We start from the raw sequence: 21,210 nt of genomic DNA on the forward strand, positions 1-21,210 counted from the left end.
AAAGAAATTTCCCAAAGTCAACGTATAGCAGAAATTTCGCAGAAACAACAAAGCTAGAATGTTACTTACCAACTCGTCTGACACGATCCTCACCAGTTCATAACAAACTGTGCAGGCCTCCGGGTGCCAGACCATATTCTGATCTACCAGGATGTAGTTGGCATGAGATCTCATGCAGTTGGCATGAGATCGGCAGACCTCATGCCCGTACGGCTTATACAGGACGGCCGGACATCCCGACACCTGGCAACGGACTATCTGTAAGTTGAAAAGTCAAATGAGTATCATCAAATAAAGGTGCCGGAGTTCATTCCGGCCAGATGGGTGCACTTTAACTAGATATTTAATTCGTTAAAGGCAATATCGGGTATGAATTTCAACTTACTGGTTATTAAAAAAGGGCTCTGGATGTCTCCGCCTGCTCCGGAAACCGTCCACGGGATCGGTAAAGCTATAACCAGCGGAGAGGGCCTGATACGAGCAGAACAGGGGAATAAGATAAGACCTAAGCCTGAGTCTGATCGCATTGCAGCAGATTAATGCAACGTAATCACATGTAGGCACATTATCTGAGCCCCGTTCCGTCCCCACCGAAATGGGGAACAGCGATAGCAAAGAAGACGGAAAACTGAGCAACGGAAACAATGGTACAATAAACTCCGGTATATACTTCCTGACGTGTGTGATGGTAGATCACACTACGTCGGAACCAATATGGATCCGGAGACGTACCTACAGAGCCTAATAAAACAAGTTCTAGCATAATCTCTTAAAGGCTTCACCTACTCAGGAGTCCATAATCCCGTTATTATAACAGTAAATGCCGGCGGAGACGGGCTAACACAAGCAGAACATACAAACCGGTGTATAGCCTGCTGGCTGGTGTGATGGTAGACCCTACCTGGCCAGAGGACCTATGGGCCCGGAGACATATTAAAGAGATTACGCAAAATACTAGCAACCAATCACCTCCGACTAATCGCCTTGGAAAAGCTATATGCTCTAGCGGTCGTTCATCGGTAGGATTACTTGAACCGCGAGCTAGCTAGGCAACGCCAGAACGAGACCGGGGGAGGGGGGGCGTTGTGTCTGGAGGAGAGTGGGCAAGTCGTGATCGCCTGGCCACAGCAACCAATCAGTGAGCCACCACCTTTCGGGAGCTGTAACAAGCCTACCACTAAAGGGAGCAAAAGACGGTAGGCTAACTGACACCCTAAAGGAGGCAAAGGCCTAGGCTACACACAACAGGACAAACATAAAATAATGATGAGGAATTACTGGAAGAACTGTGAAAGGGGAATAAAAAGGGGGGGGGGGAACGCACCCAGCAAGGAGCCAGCCTAACCCTCCGAGATCGGTACAGATCCGGTCAGGTAGGCTAGCCTGGCCTCCAAAGGACGTCATGAAGTGGACGGATAGAACCTAACTAAACCCTCCAAAATCGAAAATTCCAATCTGGTCAGGTACGATAGGTCTAGGCCCAACAAACATGACACGAGAGGGACTCTCTGTCATGGACCGTTCTCCCAGCAAGCATAATAGCCTGGGCAGGAGGCGGTAAGAGTGGGGCCGAAAGGGTGGAGGGGCAGGACTGCCTGACCTACCTTCCAAAACCTAGGCTAGGTCTGGTTGGGTAGGCCAGGGAAGGGAATCGCAAGGACTTCCAATCTCACAAAGAATATGAATATTTATCATAAATGTGCATATAATTGAGTGCATTACTGACTAACATCGAAAAACACAATAAAAGAATGCATGCATGAATATCACGAGAGAGATAGAGAGGAATCACTTTCTCCACAAAACTGGCGTACTATAGGCTAGCCTAGGAGCCAAAACACTACTCGTGTATAACATAGAGAATAATAGTAGTACGTACGAAGGGGAACCAACACGCTCCTGAGGGACTGAGGACAAAAAGGAGACCACCAAAGGCTAGAATAACGAAATATAAACGTAGAATAAGAGACCTCAGAGTACGTCGGGAGCGAGTTAGGGCCTACGACGTAAGGATAAAATTCGTAAAACCAAAGCTCCAGAAAACGACAGGAGCTAGAATAATGATGGTGGCATACGAAAACAGTAGACTAAACAGTGATAAGCAAATAGTGAGGTAAAAATCATCATAAAATAACAATGAGAAAAAACGCATGCAGCGAATGATGCACCCAAGATGGCGGATGTAAAAGGAGCGTCACCATGGTTCGCGAGAACTAAGGGGTCAATTAAGGGCTAAAAAGGGATGCATTGTGCCCTCACAAGATACAAAAACGTAATATGGAATACTCGACTTAGATGAAGAAGCTTGGGGCTCTGGAGCAGACATGGCTTCGTCAAAAAACACAGGAAGACGGCAGCGAGAAAAACGTGCGGTCACCGTAGCGCGCTAATACAGGAATGAAGCCTTTGGGCGGGAGTTGTAGTAGTAGCGAGCGGAAGGTAGATGTATTGTAGTCCTTGTAACGGCACCTACCTAGAGAGGGGTTTTGAAGGGAATCTTCTAATTGGCAGAAATCCTGTGGTAGTGGCTTCCACTCGCCCCTGTGTTTATATCGACACCCTATGGGTGAGTGAGCTGAAGGTAGTAACTTCAGCATTCCTTTTAGCTTTTTCTCTGGTATATTTAGCATCTCTTTATACCTAGAAATGTGTGCTACAGGAGCATTTCACCGGCCGACACAGGTCGAGCCCAGAAAACCAGGACAATACGTATATTCTAAACTTTACAGTTGTTTTGAAAGTGGGTTGTGTTTGGAATCATATCTCATTCTTCTGTGGATATTTCATCTTGCCAGAAGGGAATGTGTAGCTTCATGACTGGCACAGTAACTACCTCCCTTTAGTTACTAAATAGCACTGCTGCTATGTTTTTACTATTGTACCAAGTAGATACTGTTTGTACTTAACTGTCACTCTCCAGATTAACTTGTATAGACTATTGTAGGCTAAACAGCCAACCCAAACCAGCTGCCTCCATACTTCATGTTTCCCCTTCCAGAGAATCACTGTATTTACCTGCAACAAGTCTGTTGTTAGAAATAAATACTATATACAAACAGTAACTAGACCTACAGTAGTTATCTTCCCAGTGACTGAATGAGACAAGAAACTGAAGATTTAGTACTTTAGTAGAGTCTGTCATATTCACACTGTATACTGTACCCAATTAGTATTTGTCCAAGTGAGTTAAGAACAATTCTTCTTTTATTTATCATAATTTATCTCCTGATACTTCTCAATTCTTTTTCATAATAATACTGTAATTCATTTTTTTTGAGGTGAAGCTTACTCTCAATCTACTAGACACAGATTTGGAGGTTGGGGGCAAGACAGCAATTGTTGTTGTCCTTTTGTCAATGAAACCGGCTAGTTGTGAAGACTAAGTGCTGTGAATTTTGGATTGTTTTTCTTTGGTCAATAAATTAGTTCATCTGGATTTTGTTTCGTTGGTAATTTGGATTTTTCTTCTCAATCTTCCCTATCTTTATTTGTTAGATTTTGTAAGTTAGTTGGTTTTAAGACCAAAATATGTTTATTGAAGTATGGTACTCTTTAGCATACGCATTGATCATCAAGATGTAAATTGTGGTTCAAAGAACTGTTGTGATCATTGCAAGGATTGGTCTTTGGACAAGATAGAGATGGTAAATTGCAGAATTAGGAGAGAGAAAGAGGAGAGGGGAAAACTTAGAGAGTAAAGAGGACAGCTAGTCATGAATCTTGGTCTTCCTCAGAATTAACACTTGGTCGGGATGATTCTTCTCTAAGTGGATATGGATTCTTCTACACCCACTCAGTTAGCTCAGGGTAGTAGATTAGATTTAATGCAGTTAAATATTGGCTTTCAAATCTGGAATCTAATTTTGCCAAGGACAGCGTTTTTTTGTTCCTGTAGCTGCTCCACAGATGCAGCCTTGCCTGTCACCTCGGTGCCTCTTGTAGACAATTCTGGTAGTTTTTAGGTTTCCAGAAAAGGACTAGCATCCCAGGATGTTCAAGGACTATGCCCTATGTCTCCTGCCTTTCCTTCTCGATCCTCTGTGGACAAACATAAATTGTGTTCACTTAAGGATGAGTATATGGTAGATTGAAAAGGTTTAGACCGTCAGGTAGTAAGGCCACTGTTATGTTAGCATCTGAAGCTTTTGTGGAGGCTAAGCATGCCAGATATTTAACTTTGCCCTTGAATCCATCGTGTTCTGCTAGGTGATTAAGACAACAGGAGGCATAAGTGATTAAGACCACAAGAGGCATTGAGTCCATGTAGAGTTCCGCATATGCTGTCATCAGGACAGAAGTTGTCAATATTGCATGAGGCATTGTCAAGTCTGAATGAGGCATCAGTGCATAGAGATTCGACAAGGCTGCTTGAGCTTGAGGTGTTTGAGTCCTCTTTCTACATAGCAGGTGTCAAGTATGCACAAATAAGTTTGTAGTGGTCTTATGAGACGGTCTGGTTCTGGGAATAAGGAAGAAGAGCACTTAGAATCTGTCCCCTTAGTTTTTAAGGAATTGGTTCAGTTGTGCTTGGCCAGATACTGTACTCTCTGCAATTCTTTCAGTCAGTTATGTCTTCTAAGGTAACTGGCTCTCTTAAGAGCCACCAGGTTGGGTTCTGACTCTTTACCTCTCTCCTTAAGCTGTCAGACTTTGTATATGGGAGATTTGGCTTGGGTACAAAGGTTTCACCTAAGAAAATCCCCTCTAAAGGATCCTCTCTTTTGTCTCCCATCCTGTCTGCAAGGAAGACTACAGTGTACTGTTGGACAGGGTAATTTATCCCTTTTTCTCTTGATCCAGCTGTGGATGGCACATTTCTGTATGTGATCTCTCTTTCCAAGAGAGGGGCAGTTGCATCACTTAGTTACACTTCTAGATTCAAGTTGCCGAGAATATGTGTAAGACCTTGGCTAATGCCATCAAAATTGTCTTATACATAGTGAATTTTTGCTGAACACTGTTAAACAGTGTTTGAAGGATTTTGATGAACTCCTTCCTCCTTTGGCCAGGGATCCTTTTGATAATGCCTTAAGGTTTTTCACTTCCCTAGACAAGGCATTTCTTGATATGATATGTGAACTGTTTCTTCACAAACAATCTCAAAGTTTGCAGAAGAGAGCAACTATATTCTCAGTGGTCTCCCCCAGTCACCCTGTTTAGCAAAGAGTCATTGGTTTCAGGTCATCCCTGTGGAAAGAAAATAGGTCAACAAGCCATAGCTACGGACAGGGACAAAACTGAAAGTAGAAATTTTATCCACCAGCCCCAGACTACTAAAGGGAAGTCTCCTTCATCTTCCACTTATAAATATTTTTTTGGCAATACGTACTACTACCTCTTACTCTTAATCTTCCTTACTGAGCTAGGGAATGAAGAAACTGTCATTTTGGCAATAAGGATCCAGACATTCTGCCAAGGTAGGGAAGTTAAACTGGAATAGCAAGAATCCAAATCCAGATAAAGATTAGTTCTTAGAGTCCTTGGGTACCTTTGGGTGACAGATTGGGCCACTTGCTTGAGTGTGGGAACACTTAGTTGTAGATGCCTTTTGGAAGCATATTGCATTCTTTCAAGAATTCTCCGGCTCTTTCAAAATCATCTCTTAACCTTTCAGTCATACACAGGCAACCTAGAAAAGAGTTTGGTGTTGAGGTTAGAAGTCTCTTGTATTTTAGAAGGCAGGAATAGAGGAGCCTACATTGCCAGGCTTTTACAACAGTCTATTCCAAGTCCTTAACCTGTTAAGCGTCCCCCCCGGATGAGCTCGCTGCTAACGTACCGTCACGCTTTTTTTTGTAGTTAGCGATCATAGCACTGAGGATACTTTTCCAAAATTAATATTGATTTTTATGCTTATTATTCATACTGTAGTTAAGTGTAGGAAATTATTAAATGTTGGAGTAAAAAAAAATTAATACTACAATTATTTTATTTCAAAAGACTTCATAATACTGAATGAAAAATATTATACATACATGTATTATTATTCTTTCGTATGCCAATCTCTAAAGCAAGGGGCTACACACAATCCTACTTCACAGTGTCAAACCGTCTATCGATATGCTCGTGATTGTAGAGAAAAATGTTCTACATTCTCATCTAGAAACTGATTTGCAAATCTGTTTGTTTCTATCACGAGGTAATCAACGATTTCATCATCAAAATATTTCTCAAAATATTCTAATGGATTCTCTTTATCCTCAACTGTAAATTTCACGCCAGGATCAGCAACAAAAATAAAGGGATTCTCTCTCTCTCTCTCTCTCTCTCTCTCTCTCTCTCTCTCTCTCTCTCTCTCTCTCTCTCTCTCTCTCTCTCTCTCTCTCTCTCTATCTCTCTCTCCTCTCTCTCCTCTCTCGCCTCTCTCTCTCTCTCTGCCTCTCTCTCTCTCTCTCTCTCTCTCTCTCTCTCTCTCTCTCTCTCTCTCTCTCTCTCTCTAAAAGTCCAGTCACTCGGCAAAGAAAAGTGATCTTCACTCCCGCTATTGGAAGAAGTTTGTATCCTCATCACTGGAGAATTCAGAACTAGAGCTCTCATCATCAAATAGGTCATCAATATCAAATTCCTCATCTAGTATTTGATTGATCCCAGCTGAAGAAATACACCACCTCTTTGGGACATTCATTGTGAAAGACTCGAAAATCTATTTTTCTCGATAAACGCCCGAAGTGTATTGAAAGAAAACCAGCAGGACCAGGCAGTTTTCTAGGATAAGCGACCACCAGGAAAGAGTTGCCAGGCTGGGAATAAGTTTCCCGTGTGCTGTGAGTGTTACCAAATTATGTTCCTACACTTTCTATAAGAGTAAACGTAATATTACGGGACTGACGGCTTGACAAGCACAATTAAAGTCTTGAACGTAATATCCCGTTGAAGGCGCTACCGAGTAGATCGCGGTAAACGTATTATTATGTGGGTGACGCTTAACAGGTTAAGGCCACGGGAGGTTGGAGGCCTGTCCTGGTTGTATCCATTTTTCCATGGAGTATGCTGCCATGGATGTTCATGGTAACATGAAAAATGTGTACTTTCATGTCAATGTTCACCAGCATCCAAGGAATTTCTTATGCTTTGTCTTCTGTGGTGGGGGAGGGGAATGGTTTCTGGCTGTGTTTTGCACCCCAGATTTCACCAGGATCCTATTTCCCTTAGTGAATGGTTTCATTACTAAGATACTGAGAGCTTGTATTGTGTTTAGCAAAAGTCATAGGCTAGAACAGAAGCAACGAGTGATTGACTTGGGTTTTTTCAAGGTTTTTCTGATACAAGGTTGAATTGACAGTTTGTTATTAATTGTAAGAGAAATTGCCTCAGAGCATGCCTGCCTAATGCTGGCTGTCTCAGTTAAGTCACATCTTCTCTGGAGAAGCTCATCCTGAGTGCTTGGCAACAGATTAGACCACTTCAGTTGTACTAGAAGAGGCACTGGCACAGAGACACACAGCCAGACCACATGTTGGTGCTATGTAGAAAAGAACTGATCCCTTACCTTTGCTGGTGGATGTCTGTAGAAGTATTTCTTGTGGGGAGGTCCCTAGGAGTCCCTAACCCGGACCTATCACTGTATTCTGATGCTTCAGGGGAGGGTTGGAGTAAGGTTATGTGGAATCTGGTTGTTTTAGGGTGTGGCCTCCAGGTGAAGCAACTCTTCACATACCTATTCTGCAAGTTGTTAGTTATCCAGAAGGGACTTCAAGACCTGGAAGGAGTGGTGACCAACAAAGTAATTTTTGTCTTCTCAAACAATACAACATCTCTGACTTATCTCAGAAGACAAGGGGATTTGAAGTAAGAAAAACCTTGGCAGTCATCAGTATGGAACAACTGCTCAGGACAGAAGAGAAGAATATTTTCCTAGTGCCCCAGTATGCACCTGGTCAACTGAATGTTCTGGCAAACCTGCTAAACCACCTGAGGCAGGTAGTCTCCCATGAATGGACTTTAAACCCTGCAGAGTGTGAGGCAGTTAGGAGAGTATTCAACCAACCAGCCTCTCATTGATCTCTTCTCATCAAAGCTGAATCATTATTTCCAACTATATGTTTCCCCAGTGCCAGACCCTCAAGCCTGGGCAGGAGATGCTATGGTTCAAAATTGGACAAACCTATTTGTATATCCCTTCCCTTTGTTTGCACTGTTGAAGGAGGTACTCAAGAAGTTGAGGGATTGCTGAGGAGGCATTGGTTCTCAGACTTTCTGGAAATATGAGTAGAAGTTCCCAGACCATTAACTCTTCAACAGACAAGGAAAGGGAAGCTTCACTGAAATACTGGCATGCTTTGTCTAACTGCATGGAAACTGTCTACAATCTCCTCAGCTCTTGAGGCTTTTCTAGGTTGTCTAGGAACTCAATCCTCACAATAAGGAGAAAGTCCACTAATGTCTTACAAGGAGAAAGTCCACTAATATCTTACATAAGAAACAGTTGGAGCTATATAGACTATGGTGCAAATCCAGGGGCATATCCTGTCTTCACAGTAACAATAACAGTATTATACCTAAAGTTTCTGTGCTTCTTGAGATAAGCCAAAGGTTTGTCTGTTGCCTCCATCAGTATGCTAAGGCATACTGGGTTGAATGTTTCATTTGATATTGACTTTGCAAAGCAATTCGTTCATTTCGGCTGGAAATGCTGAAAGTTTAGCAAATTCTACTTTAAAGGAACCTGGACATTGTCCTAAGACACCTTAGAGGCTCTCCATTTGAACCTCTTGAGAGAGGCTTTTCTCAAGGATCTTTTTTTGAAGACTTTCTTGTGGCCTGGAGCAGTTGCTGCTGTTGTTGTAGTTGGTGTGGTGGTTGTTGTTTTTTTGCTAAGAATGATGTCAAGCCTAAAGCTTTTCCAGGTTTTTTTCCCTTACTAGAAACTCAGCGCATGAGGAAGAAGAGCTTTTATTCCCTATTAGGTCTCTTTAAAGGTGAAACCACATGATATCAGAGCAGTGGTTACATCTATTAGTTGTCATCTGCAACTCTCTCTAGACTTTCTAGTGTTGGCAGTGCAATGTTGTTCTCTCTCTGTTGACTTCTAGCTACTTGAGGGACATCAGGGTCTAGTATGAAAACTCCTGTACACTAGTTCCTATAGTTTTGGCAGGGGGGGAGTATCTCCTAGTCTTCTTGTGTGTTACAAACAGGTAAAAGCCTTGCTATTGACGTCCATCTTGGATAAGTGAGGAACTTTATATATTTGAATTTGTTCGTGGTGATATTTGACTCTACTTTTCTTTTTGATTATTTTGTTTTGTTGTATTTTGATTATTTTGTTGTAAAGAAAGTTTTTTAGGGGTAAGGGTAAACAAAGATTTTTAGATTGTTTGGTTTTATTTTGCAGAACAGTTGCTCCTCATCAGAGAAAAGTACTTTGAGCTGATTAAGTACCACTTTTTCTTGCAAAAAACAGAAGCATTCGTTAATGATTGTTTCAGTTTGAACACATCGCATCCACACCAAGTAGTCACAGCTAAAGCTAATGATAAGTGGGTAAGTACCTAAAAAATTTATTTTATCATGAAAATAACTATTTTAGGAAGTTTGGTAGGCAGTATTATTGTGTTTTAAGTAGCATAGCCACTGTTTGTCCTAAAAAGGCGTTATGTACTACTGTTATGGTCCCCCCAAGGCTATTTTAGGGAGTGTGGTAGGCAGTATTATTGTGTTTTTAGTAGCATAGCCAGTGTTTGTCCTAAAAAGGTGTTACTACTGTTATGGTCCCCCCAAGGCTCCATAAGACGGACCAGCCAGCATCAAAGAATTATGTCATTGTTATATTTTTGGCCAGAATACTAGTACCTTTGATTTGACAATGATAGAACATAAAAGAACTCGAGGCAAGAGGGCTCTTTCCCTTGCCTAGTTTATAATGGGTTTTCCCATTCACCCCTTTAACAGACGTGGCAACAGTATGCATGGGGCAAGATCTCTTACTCTGGAATAATTTAGCGTTGGTAGTGCCTTTTTGACAGAATGTTGCGATAGTTTAATAAGAAAACCTAAATGTATAGTCATAAACCCCTGTACAACCTTTTAGTTCCTTAAAATTTCTCTGCAGTTAAGCATAATTGTTAAATTCTGCCAGCTTGTGCTTCTTTCTGTCAACTTTGACAGTTTTTAAACCTCATGAATTAAGATTTTTTTCTTGAAAGTCATTAATTAGTGCTGTATTACGATATGTAAATCATTTTTGTTTATGGAGTAAAAAGGTAAATTTATTTTTTACATCACTTCTGTTATGAAATGTTGAATGTGACTTGCAGTTTTCCGTATGTGCTTGACTTACAGCACAGTTTTAGAGTAAGTGTCCTTTTTGTTTTATTTTTATTTAGAAAATTTTTAATGAATTATGTATTACAGAATTTTCTCCAGTAATCTTAATATCATGGATTTTTGCATTGTAGGGGAAGTTTAGGCAGAGCTACACTTATGTATTACCCTGCTGGATAATGGCATCACAACTTGTTTATAAACAGAAATAAAATTGATTCCCTCCTTTGTGGGATGTAGCAGATACTGATATTATACTAATAGTTTTAATAATATATACTTATTTAACATTGTAATAATAGGATCCATTATAATCAAATCATTGCAGCAAGTACAGTGGTACCTCGAGATACGAAATTAATCTGTTCCGAGGCGGCCTTCGTATCATGAGTTTTTCGTATCTTGAACCGCATTTTACATGTAAAATGGCTAATCCATTCCAAGCCCTACAAAAACACCCCAGTAAATTTCATAATAAAGCTAAATTGACCTTTAAACAATGAAATATTACAACAATTTGGACTATTCAATAACTAACTTAATACCTACTGCTAATATGTACTACATAGTACCTGTAAATAAAGTGTATTAGTGTACATGGTATACAAGAATACTGTACGTACATATGTACGTATGTAGTAAAATGTGGAAGCTTACCTTTCGAGTGAGGCTATTTCCGAAAGTGGCGACAAGAGGAGGAGGACAAACGGCAGATACGTACACTTAACTACGAAACTCATAAAAAGAATGTCAGGAAAACATAAACTAAACTTTACGAAACATTAACAAAACTGTAACACTTAACTTTACAAAAAACTTATAATTAAATTTTGTTGTTGTCTTTTCTTTTATTTTTACATTTTTTTCTACTTTTTTATACTTTTACTTTTTTTTTTTTTTTTTTTTTTTTTTTAAAACAACAAAATTTCAACTTATTCACCACTTTCAACTTTCTGTTTTTCGTATACACTTGGTTCTTCCTTTTTGCTTACTCCTACTAAAGGCCTCTTTAAAAAATAACTATCCAAGGAAGATTGCTTCTGCCTGATTTTGACAATGTTCCTGAAACGACTCGGGCAAATGTCATCGAACCGTGCAAGCATACGACCTGTGTAAGCCTTTTCGGGGTGTCTCTTTTCTACGAATGATTGCACCTTATGAAAAGCAGCTAGAGCATCCTTAATTTCTGCCGTTGTCATAGTCGTCGTCGTCCTCCTCGCCGCTGCTAGAGAACTCTTCTTGAACGAAGTTATGTTGCATAGCCTCCAACTCCTTCAGGTCATCTGTCGTAAGCTCCTCTTGATGCTTCTCGAGAAGGTCATTGATGTCGTCTTCATCGACGACCAGCCCCATGGACTTGCTAAGTGCAATGATCTCGTCAAGATCTGGTTGCGAAACAGTTTCAGGATCGTCAACTGTTCCTGAATCTGCAGCACCAGCTTCGCCCATGTCGAATCCCTTGAAGTCTCGGGTGGATACGGCATCAGGCCAGAGATTCCTCCACAAGGAATTCAAGGTTCGCCTCGAAACCTCCTGCCAAGCTTGATCGATGAGTTGGATGCATATCACAACATCGAAATACTCCTTCCAAAATTCACGCAAGGTGAGGTTTGTGGTATCGGTGATGTCGAAACATCTCTTGAAAAGATGTTTCGTATACAGCTTCTTGAAGTTTGATATCACTTGCTGGTCCATGGGCTGGAGGAGAGGGGTGGTGTTAGGCGGAAGATAAAGAACCTTGATAAACGAATACTCCGCTAGGATATCTTTCTCGAGGCCAGGAGGGTGAGCAGGGGCATTGTCCAACACCAGCAGACATTTCAGTGGGAGGCGCTTCTCTTCCAAGAATTTCTTCACTGTTGGGCCGAAACACAGATTTACCCACTTGGTGAACAAAAGTCTCGTTACCCAGGCTTTCGCATTAGCCCTCCACATTACTGGAAGCTTCTCCTTAAGCACTTTGTGGGCCTTGAAGGCTCGAGGAGTCTCCGAATGATACACAAGTAGGGGCTTCACCTTGCAATCCCAACTGGCATTGGAACAAAGTGCGAGTGTAAGCCTGTCTTTCATAGGCTTATGCCCGGGTAGCTTCTTCTCTTCTTGCGTGATGTACGTCCGACGAGGCATTTTTTTTCCAAAAAAGGCCAGTCTCATCACAGTTGAAGACTTGCTAAGAACTGTAGCCTTCGTTGATGTCATTTCGTTAAAGGTCTTAATAAAGGCTTCGGCTGCTTTCGTGTCCGAGCTGGCCGCCTCCCCATGCCGCACCACCAAATGGATGCCAGTCCGTTTACGGAATTTGTCGAACCACCCATGAGAAACCTTGAACTCTGTGGTTGGCTTCGATGTCCCTTCTCCTCCGTCGTCTTCGGCGTGGGCAATCAAATCGACGAAAATAGCGCTGCCCTTGTGGCAGATTGCCGTCTTGGTTATCGTATCGCCAGCGATTTCTTTGTCTTTTATCCACACAAGAAGTAGCCTTTCCATTTCATCGTGCACGTGGCTCCTCTTGCTGGACAAAATAGTCATGCCCTTGGAAGGTGTAGCTGCTTTGATGACATCCGTCTGCTTAAGGATGGTGCTTATTGTCGACGGATTTTGGCCGTATTCCTTGGCGATCACACTCAATCGCATACCAGCTTCCTACTTTTTAATTATCTCCATCGTTTTCTCGAAAGAAAGCATCCTCTTCTTTCCGTGAATTTCAACTTTCTTGGGACCCATGACTATGTATATACTGTATGTAATTATGTTATGTAGTATACGTATGTAGTAAAGTTCTCACACAACACGATAAAGTATACTACAACGAAATCACTAACGAATTTACGTTAATAAACGAAATCGTATTGAACGAACGAATTCCGCGTGCGTATGATACCGATGATGCCGCGAAGTGGCCGAAAGAGCACGCCGCTACGTAGATGCATCATGGGATCATGGGAGAGATGGTGACCAATAGGAGAGAAGGATCTTATGGCGGTGACTAGCATTTTGAACCAATGGGAGAGCGGGAGGATGGTGGCGAGTCTACTCAGTTGGTGGCGCGAGTTTTAAAATTGTTATCGGTGGTCCGGGCGAATCTCTGACTTTACAGCAACAACCTTTCATATCTTGAACAATTTTCGTATGTAGAGCCACAAAAATCTTCGTATTTGCTTTCATATCTTGAGTTTTTCGTAAGTTGAGCCTTTCGTATCTCGAGGTATCTCTGTAATGATATTCGAAGTATTGTACCATCCAGTGTAGCTTAAATGGGTGGTAGTTTCATGTCAGTTGTTAGGCAAGTTTCTTTTGCTTAGAAACACATCACATTAAGTATTAACTACTTAGTGAATGATAATTTTAGAAGCATTACCATCTATAGGTGATTTATATGGTATTTAATTTAAATTTGTTAGGCTAGCATTCATTTAAAAAATTCGGAAATGTAAACAAGTTATAAATGCTTTGGAAATTCAAATTGATCTTAAAAGCATGAGCATGCACTTGTAAAAAACGATTGGTAGCTATTTTTTTTTATGTAGTTCCACCCAGTATAAGTTTGTTTAGGTGGTATTTTAAATCATATTTGCTGGACTAGCTCTAGATAGAATACCAGAACTTATCAGCCATTACATAATGTGTTTGTTGCCTAATCAGATGTCAAAGTTGCACATTTGTAAAACTCATTTCTAATGATATTCGTGGTTCTTTTCTTGGCAGAATGGAGATAACTCCCCTTTCTTTGTTAATATGTTAAACTAGTTGAACTTGTAATGGAACCTTTAGTTTAATCATGATTTAAACGAATGAGACAAATAATTATATTATCACTAGAAGTTTAGCTTTCTTGAGGTAGCCTTGTCCATGCACTACTGATAACCATGTACGTAGTCTGTTTCACACTATTATACATCCCACTTATCTAATTTATATGTGCCTGCATTCGACCTTTTCTCGTGGATTTTTCCTCACTGGAGGGCTGCTTATAAGTTAAATCCAAAGGTTGCTTATCCCACTGGAAACTAGATAATCTGCTGTTTGACAGTAGAATGGCACATACTACCCACCATAAAAATAGACAAGCTGGTATATGGTTGAGTTAGGTACTTGTCACACATGTACAAAATAAGCAACATGCACCTAGTAGCAAACCATGAAAGAAAGGCTTGATTTAGACTAGCCCTTTGGGTTCATGATTTCAAGGGACTTGAACATATGGGGGAGAGTATATCTTCCCAGCAGAACTGTGGCAGGAAATGTTTTCCCTTTCCTAAGCAGATTCCATGTCTTGGCTAAGATATGTACTGGAATTCAAGATCTTGTATGACTCCTTGAATGGAGATCAAGTTATACATTGGGATGGGATAGATGCCCCCAATATTGGACATTTAAGTGGACCATGCCACTGAGCTTTCCCTCCTAAACCTGGAAGACCCAGGGCACTGTCTTTGGTTATGAATGACAGGAATCCCTAAAAGAGTATCTGTGCTCTCCCATGCAATAACCTGAAGTTGTGGAGGATCCTAATTGGGCTCCTCTCCCCTCCCTGAAGTAAGTTTTAACACATGCAATACCCTGATACTGAAGATGACCCCCAGTAAGGCCTATCCTTGTTCCCTTGAAGGTCTTATTTGTTACATGGGCTATGGCCCATCACCAGACTCCCAAGCCTTTGCTGGGCAGTGATAGTGTGACTATATAGGCCCATTTCTCCTAGATGGAGGTCTATGATAAAGAAATTCTGTCCTAGGCTTGTTAGAGATTCTGAAAGAGATAATGTATACTATTAACCCTTAATGGATGGATACCCTCATGTGAGTGAGTAGCAGTAGCAGGTTTGGGATGGTAGACGGATTCACTCATGATGAGAATCAATGTTACACACCATTGATTTGGGGGAATCTTGTGGGAAAGAAGTTCCATTACCTCTATAGCCCACAAATTCACTATGGCAACTTTGAGACTGTCTCAGATCAACGAAGTAGGTTGTTCATGAGTTAGCAGTGATCTTCACTTGAAGGGGGCATGTGTTTCTCTTCCTCTCATGACATCTTTTTATTTATTTGCTGATAAATATACCCAGGGGTTGCTGTTGGTTTTAGTTCTTATCTTTTATAATAGTATGTCAGTTATATTTGTACTTGTGTAAAGAAAAGTGCAAAGAAATATATAATCCAGAAAAGTTACTGCATCTTCGATCTCAGTAGATTTATGTAAATATTTTACAACAAAAATACTCAGAATTTGTTACTGATTTTAGTTCTTATATGTTTTGACATTGTTTGAGCTGCATTTATAATTGTTCAAAGTAAGATAAAATTATTTATTAGAAAAAACATGTATGACTTGGTAAAATTTATGACATGTATAACTTGGTAAAATTTACGATTGTCTTGTAAAAGGAGCCCTGTAAAGGGTTGTAAATACTTAGTCTTTTTCAACTTCTTGTGGAAGGTAGGGAGAAATTTATAGAATTTCTTTTCTTACACAATATTCATTTCCATGTCTTCCTCTTTCCATTGATGAATTTTTCTTCAATAGGCCAACCTGAAAGTTTCCCTGGCCTAGGGTGCTGCATATGGTTTTTTAACCCAGCTCTTAAGGGTTCAGGAAGCCCCAATACTGAGCACAATATAGCAAAGATGCTTTTGAGGATTCCTATTGATTGAAGGGTATCTCTGAGAACTTTAAAAGTCCTCCAAAAAGAGACTAGAAAGCACTTTAAAATCCATCTGTGTTGTTGGGATTAACCCTCACATAAAAAAAATATAAACTTTGGTCCTGGGAGCAATCTCAAAACCCAGTGCCAAAAAGAAATAGTTTTTCCTTAGATGCCTTTAGAATTGGAAGACTCACTGAAACATGACCCCTGTTTTCATAGTTTCGACTGGTTCTAATACTAACATGATCAATTTGGACTGTAACCTCCTGAAGCTAGGAGGATCATTGACACAAATACATGTCCTTGATACCAGTGTGTAACCCTTGGCATGACTTCTCAATGATTATCCTTTTGCCAGTTAGCAAATACCAAATCAACCAAAGGAAAGCTATTATTGAGGTGGAATTTGTGGAATATTTGAGACAGACCTTCTTTTTCCCAATGGTGAATGGTGCTTAGTCCGTTCTTTGGTAGGCATTTAGCAAACAACAAAAGACAGTCAACTTCTTTGTTAGTATAGCAACAAAAGTCATTAAGGCAACCCATTCTTTGTTAGTGGAAATTATGGTGCATCCAAAATCCTGGAGAACCAGTACCCCCATTAGGTGCACCAGCTTTCTGCCCCATTCACTTTTATAACAATTACATAATCATGTGAAGGCAGAATTTAAGAACTTTGCAGGTACTGTGAAGTATGGAGAAATTGTAGAATACACCTCTTGATTTCCACTGTCCCATTATCTGGCAACTTGACACAGGAATGGAGAACACTTTTGCATCATACTGAATGAGGAAAGTTCCCATTCGATGTAGCCAACAAAGGTTTTGGTGCCCGTATGGGCCAAATTTCAAATTGGACAGCCATTTCTGAGTTCCATTCAAGGTTCCACATCTTTTGTGTCCTAACCTTGTCCACCCTTCTGGAAGTGACTACAAGGGTGCTCTGACTCCTCTAGGAATATATGGGATATGGTTGCAAAAACCTTTTTGCATACCGTATGGGGGCACACTTTGATTTGATAAAGTGGCACTTACAGGCCCAAAAAGAAAGGTGTGCTACAATTTTTGGATGATTTCTATTGCCCAAGCACATTTGCTCATTCTGTGTGAGATATGGACTGCCTCTTTCGATCTGAAAACTCATAATCACACTTCGATACCACCATTCACTTTTGACCCTTCCTAGGATTAACGATAGTAGAGGACAGGTTAGATGTCACACAAACATGTTGTTTATGAATGTGTTGGTTTGAATTTGGGTCATGCACCTATTATATATCATTAGCCATATGGATCTTAGATGTCATAGGATGGTGTCACATTAACTTCCTCAGGGTAAAGGCCGTCTACCTAGGTAACAAATCATGATCAGTAATTGGTAAAGACGCAGATGTGATGATCAACCTAAGAATGTTAACTGGCAGTTGAGATTGTTATATGCAAACAAGGCCTTCTATGGTGTCAAAGTTCATCCTGATTAGGGACTGTGTGATTGCCAATCAACAGATTGGGAAATCAGGTTTTTCTGACTGAGTGGTCCTTGATCAGTTAGGCTCTTGGCCATCTGTAATGCATACCCATTGTAGATCTGGTTATGATGAACCTGGATCACAAATATCAGTTGTAATTTTCATTCAGCTGGACCAGCATCCTGTAGGATAGGCATGATGTTACATCCTTTGGGCAACCTTAACTTCTGTGATTTTTTTTTACTGCTTATTATTATCAGGCAGGTACTGAGGAAGTTCTGCACCTCTGACAGCTTAAGGATGTTTCCGATAGCTCCCCTTAAGCCACAGCATGAATAAGTCATATCTATTAGTCATAATGGTGCATGGCCCTAGGTGTTTTCTGACTTGGAAGAAACTCCACAAGCAGCCACTCTGTCACAATGCCAAGCTTTTTCATTCCTGGAGGTTATCTAGCAAGGCCTCAGAGGTAGGGGTATGTTAGAGAAGTAGTCCCAGCCATCGCAGTGTCTTGCAGTACTATATCTAGCATGATTTAAGTTCCCATGGAGTTGATTGTGTTGTTGACAGTGGAAGAAGTGATCCAGTGAGCTCTTTTGCACTTGCCATCTACCAATCCTTTTTAAGGCAGTGCAAAATGTTGACTCTGCATCCAAGGTAATCAAGTCAATCTTCTTAAGTTTTTGAACTGTTTGGGCTCTATATCAGTTTTTTCTGGTGATAGAGGTTTGTCCAGCATTTTGAGGAGGCAGTTCCAGTAGCATTGCTCAGTCCTAAAGTTTTACAAAGCCTTCTTATGAATCACTGCAGAACAGTTATATAATGGACCACAGTCTTGGAGAACCTTGATACTGTATTTTGGAACTTTATAGGTTATGTCAATGGGATCAGTACTTTACCTGGGAAGGTCACATGCAAGTAGTTGCCACGACTGCTCAAAAGCCCCTTTCTCCAATCTTTCCTTGTATTCTACCTTTTGCTGTGTCCAATAATAGCTATCAAGCTTTACCTGCAGAGGGCCAGAGGCTTCAGGGGCATCCCCTCTAGATTACTGTTCTATGAGCCAAAAAAAAGTGAGCATGGTCTCTTTTGAGCTAAGATGTGTGATTTAAAGGGCTTACAATATTTTGGTGGATGGTTAAATAAAACAGGTAATGCTCTACTGTCACAAGGGTAGAAGACTCTACTTATGCACTCTTTAGGCATTATATAATTAGAATTACAGTATTTTCTATCTTACATGCAGGTACTTGATGATGCCAATCTACCTTTGCTACGTTTTATTTAAAAACATTTCTCATTAATGGTGAGATGTGTATGCATTAGAATAAGCAGGCTTGGCGAGCTAGACCTGTCAGAAACAAGTTTTAGGGCTCATTTTTTCTCTTTGCTGTAACTCCCTATCATCTCTCATTCATGGTGCTGTCATGAGATAGACATCTTAAGTGTTGGACCTTATTAATACAACCCTGTATGCAGTGAGAGACTTAGTTCTTGATGTCTAGAATCTTCAAATATTTTGTTGGATCCTACAGGATTGCACACACTCAGGGCCATTCAGTATTTCAGCTTCCATCTAAAAGAGGGATTTGGGCATATACAGTGCATCCTAGACTTATCGTTCCTCCGACTTAAGGTGATTTGATCTTGCAGCGCTTTTTCAGCTCTGTTAACGGCGTTTTTCAGCATTGTAACTTGATGCTGCATCAAGTTACGGTGCTGTAAGTGCCGTTGAGGTGCTAACAGCAAGACTAGGCATCAAGTTAACGTGCTAACGGCACTGTAACTTGGTTTAACATCAAGTTACGGCACCATAACTCTAGTAACGACACCATGAGTGCTGTTCAAGCGCAGTTAATGGCGATGATTAATTGAACTAATATATTTTTTACATCATATGAAAGCTTTTTCATACAAACCCATTCGTCATATAAATGTCCTCCTAATCCTTTAATCTCACAGCTGCACATACAGTTTGTATGTTTAGTGATGCTTTTGACCGTTGGCATACCCTTCCCTTTGTAACTTATGTGGCAACTGCTTGACTGATCTAGACAGAATCTGGCATGTGGCCATCATTTGATCCAACTTAAGATTATAGGTTAGTTTTAAAACTTGTACTTCCTTCCCCCTTCTCTTTGTAACGTATGTGGTAACCGATTGACTGATCTAGAAAAAAATTTGTAATTTGGGCATCATTTGACCCAACTTAGATAATAGGGTAGGTTTCAACCCCATACACCTTTCCTTCCCTCTTCACCCTTTCCCCTTCCCTTTGTAACTTATGTTGTAACAGCTTGACTGATCTAGACATGGCATCATTTGACGCAACTTAGATAATACAGTAGGTTTCACCCGTAACACCTTCCCATCCCCTCCTTCTCCCTTCCCTTTGTAACTTATGTGATAACAGCTTGACCATTGTAGACAAAATTTGGCACATGCACATCATTTGACCCAATTTAATGATAGGGTAGGTTTCAAATCTGTACCTCTTCCCATCCCCTTCCCCATCCCCCTTTGCCCTACCCTTTGTAACTTATGTGGTAAGTAAACTTTACAGGTTTGTTATACCTAATTTTACGTGGATAAAATGGACACTCACCACAGTAATACATGGATGAAAGGGACTATCAAAACAATAATACTTGGGAAAAGGGACAATCAGCATAGCAATACATGGATAAATGAGACAGCTACCACAGTAATACATGGATAAATGGAATTGTAACCACAGTAATACGTATTTGGATAAAATGGACAGTCACTGCAGTAATATACCTGGATAAAAGGGACAATCACCATGATAATGCCTGGATAAAAGGGACAGACTGAACAGTAATGCCTGGATAAATGGGACAGTCACCACAGTAATGTCTAGATAAAATGGACAGTCACCACAGTAATTGCTGGATAAAAGGGACAAGCAGCACAGTAATACTTGTATAATAAACGCAGGCAGTAGAATTCCTTACTGGATTAGTGGGTTTTCTTACTTGAACTATCAATCTGGTAGCCCAAGTTTACTTCCCCCGGACTGTCAGCGTGGAATCAGAAGAGTTTATTTCTGGTGATTAGAAATTCATTTCTCTGTATAGTGTGGTTTGGATCCCACAATAAGCTGTAGGTCCTGTTGCTTATTGGTTCCCAGCACGTCAAAAATCTAATCCTTCGGGCCAGCCCTAGGAGAGTTGTTAATCAGCTCAGTGGTCTGGTAAATTAAGATATACCTAATTTTTTGACAGGCAGCACAGTAATCTATATACAGTGAACCCCCCGTATTCGCATTCTCCGAATTTGCACTCACACATTCGCGAATTTCTCTGGAACATTTCCCCCATTATTCGTGAAAAATTCACCTATTTGCAGTATTTTCCTATGAGAAATATCCACAAATTCATGTTTTTTTTTATTTTATAAAATTCACTTTTTGTGATAAAACTTAAAAAAACCAGGTTTAAAAATGTTTAGTTGGTTTTTCTTGAGTATTAACTAATAAAATAGGAGGTTTTAAGCATTTTTATCGGATTTCCAACAATTTGTAGGTTCTAACCATTTGCAGGGGTGTTTGATATGCATCCCCCTGAATATGGGCTGGACACACTATTATATATATATATATATATAATATATATATATATAAATATATATATATATAATATATATATATATAGTATATATATACACAGTGGGACCCCCCGTATTCGTGTTCTCCGGATTCGCGGACTCACACATTCGCGGATTTCTCTCGGGAACGTTTCCCTGCATTATTCACGGAAAAATTCGCGCATTCGCGGTATTTTTCTATGAGAAATATCCACAAATTCCTGG

The 21,210-nt window shown here is 40.4% G+C and overlaps 1 protein-coding gene across 1 annotated transcript in view; it reads left to right on the forward strand.

Annotated features, from left to right (window-relative positions):
• The window catches only part of LOC135198034 (uncharacterized), a 560,205-nt gene that overhangs the window by 13,398 nt on the left and 525,597 nt on the right, over positions 1-21,210 (forward strand). Inside the window, exon 2 of the mRNA XM_064225396.1 lies at positions 9,335-9,483. Coding sequence (XP_064081466.1) covers positions 9,335-9,483 — 149 coding nt within the window. The remainder of the gene's footprint in view (positions 1-9,334; positions 9,484-21,210) is intronic.

Source organism: Macrobrachium nipponense, chromosome 21 (assembly GCF_015104395.2).
Source record: "Macrobrachium nipponense isolate FS-2020 chromosome 21, ASM1510439v2, whole genome shotgun sequence".
NCBI classification, from domain to species: Eukaryota; Metazoa; Arthropoda; class Malacostraca; order Decapoda; family Palaemonidae; genus Macrobrachium; species Macrobrachium nipponense.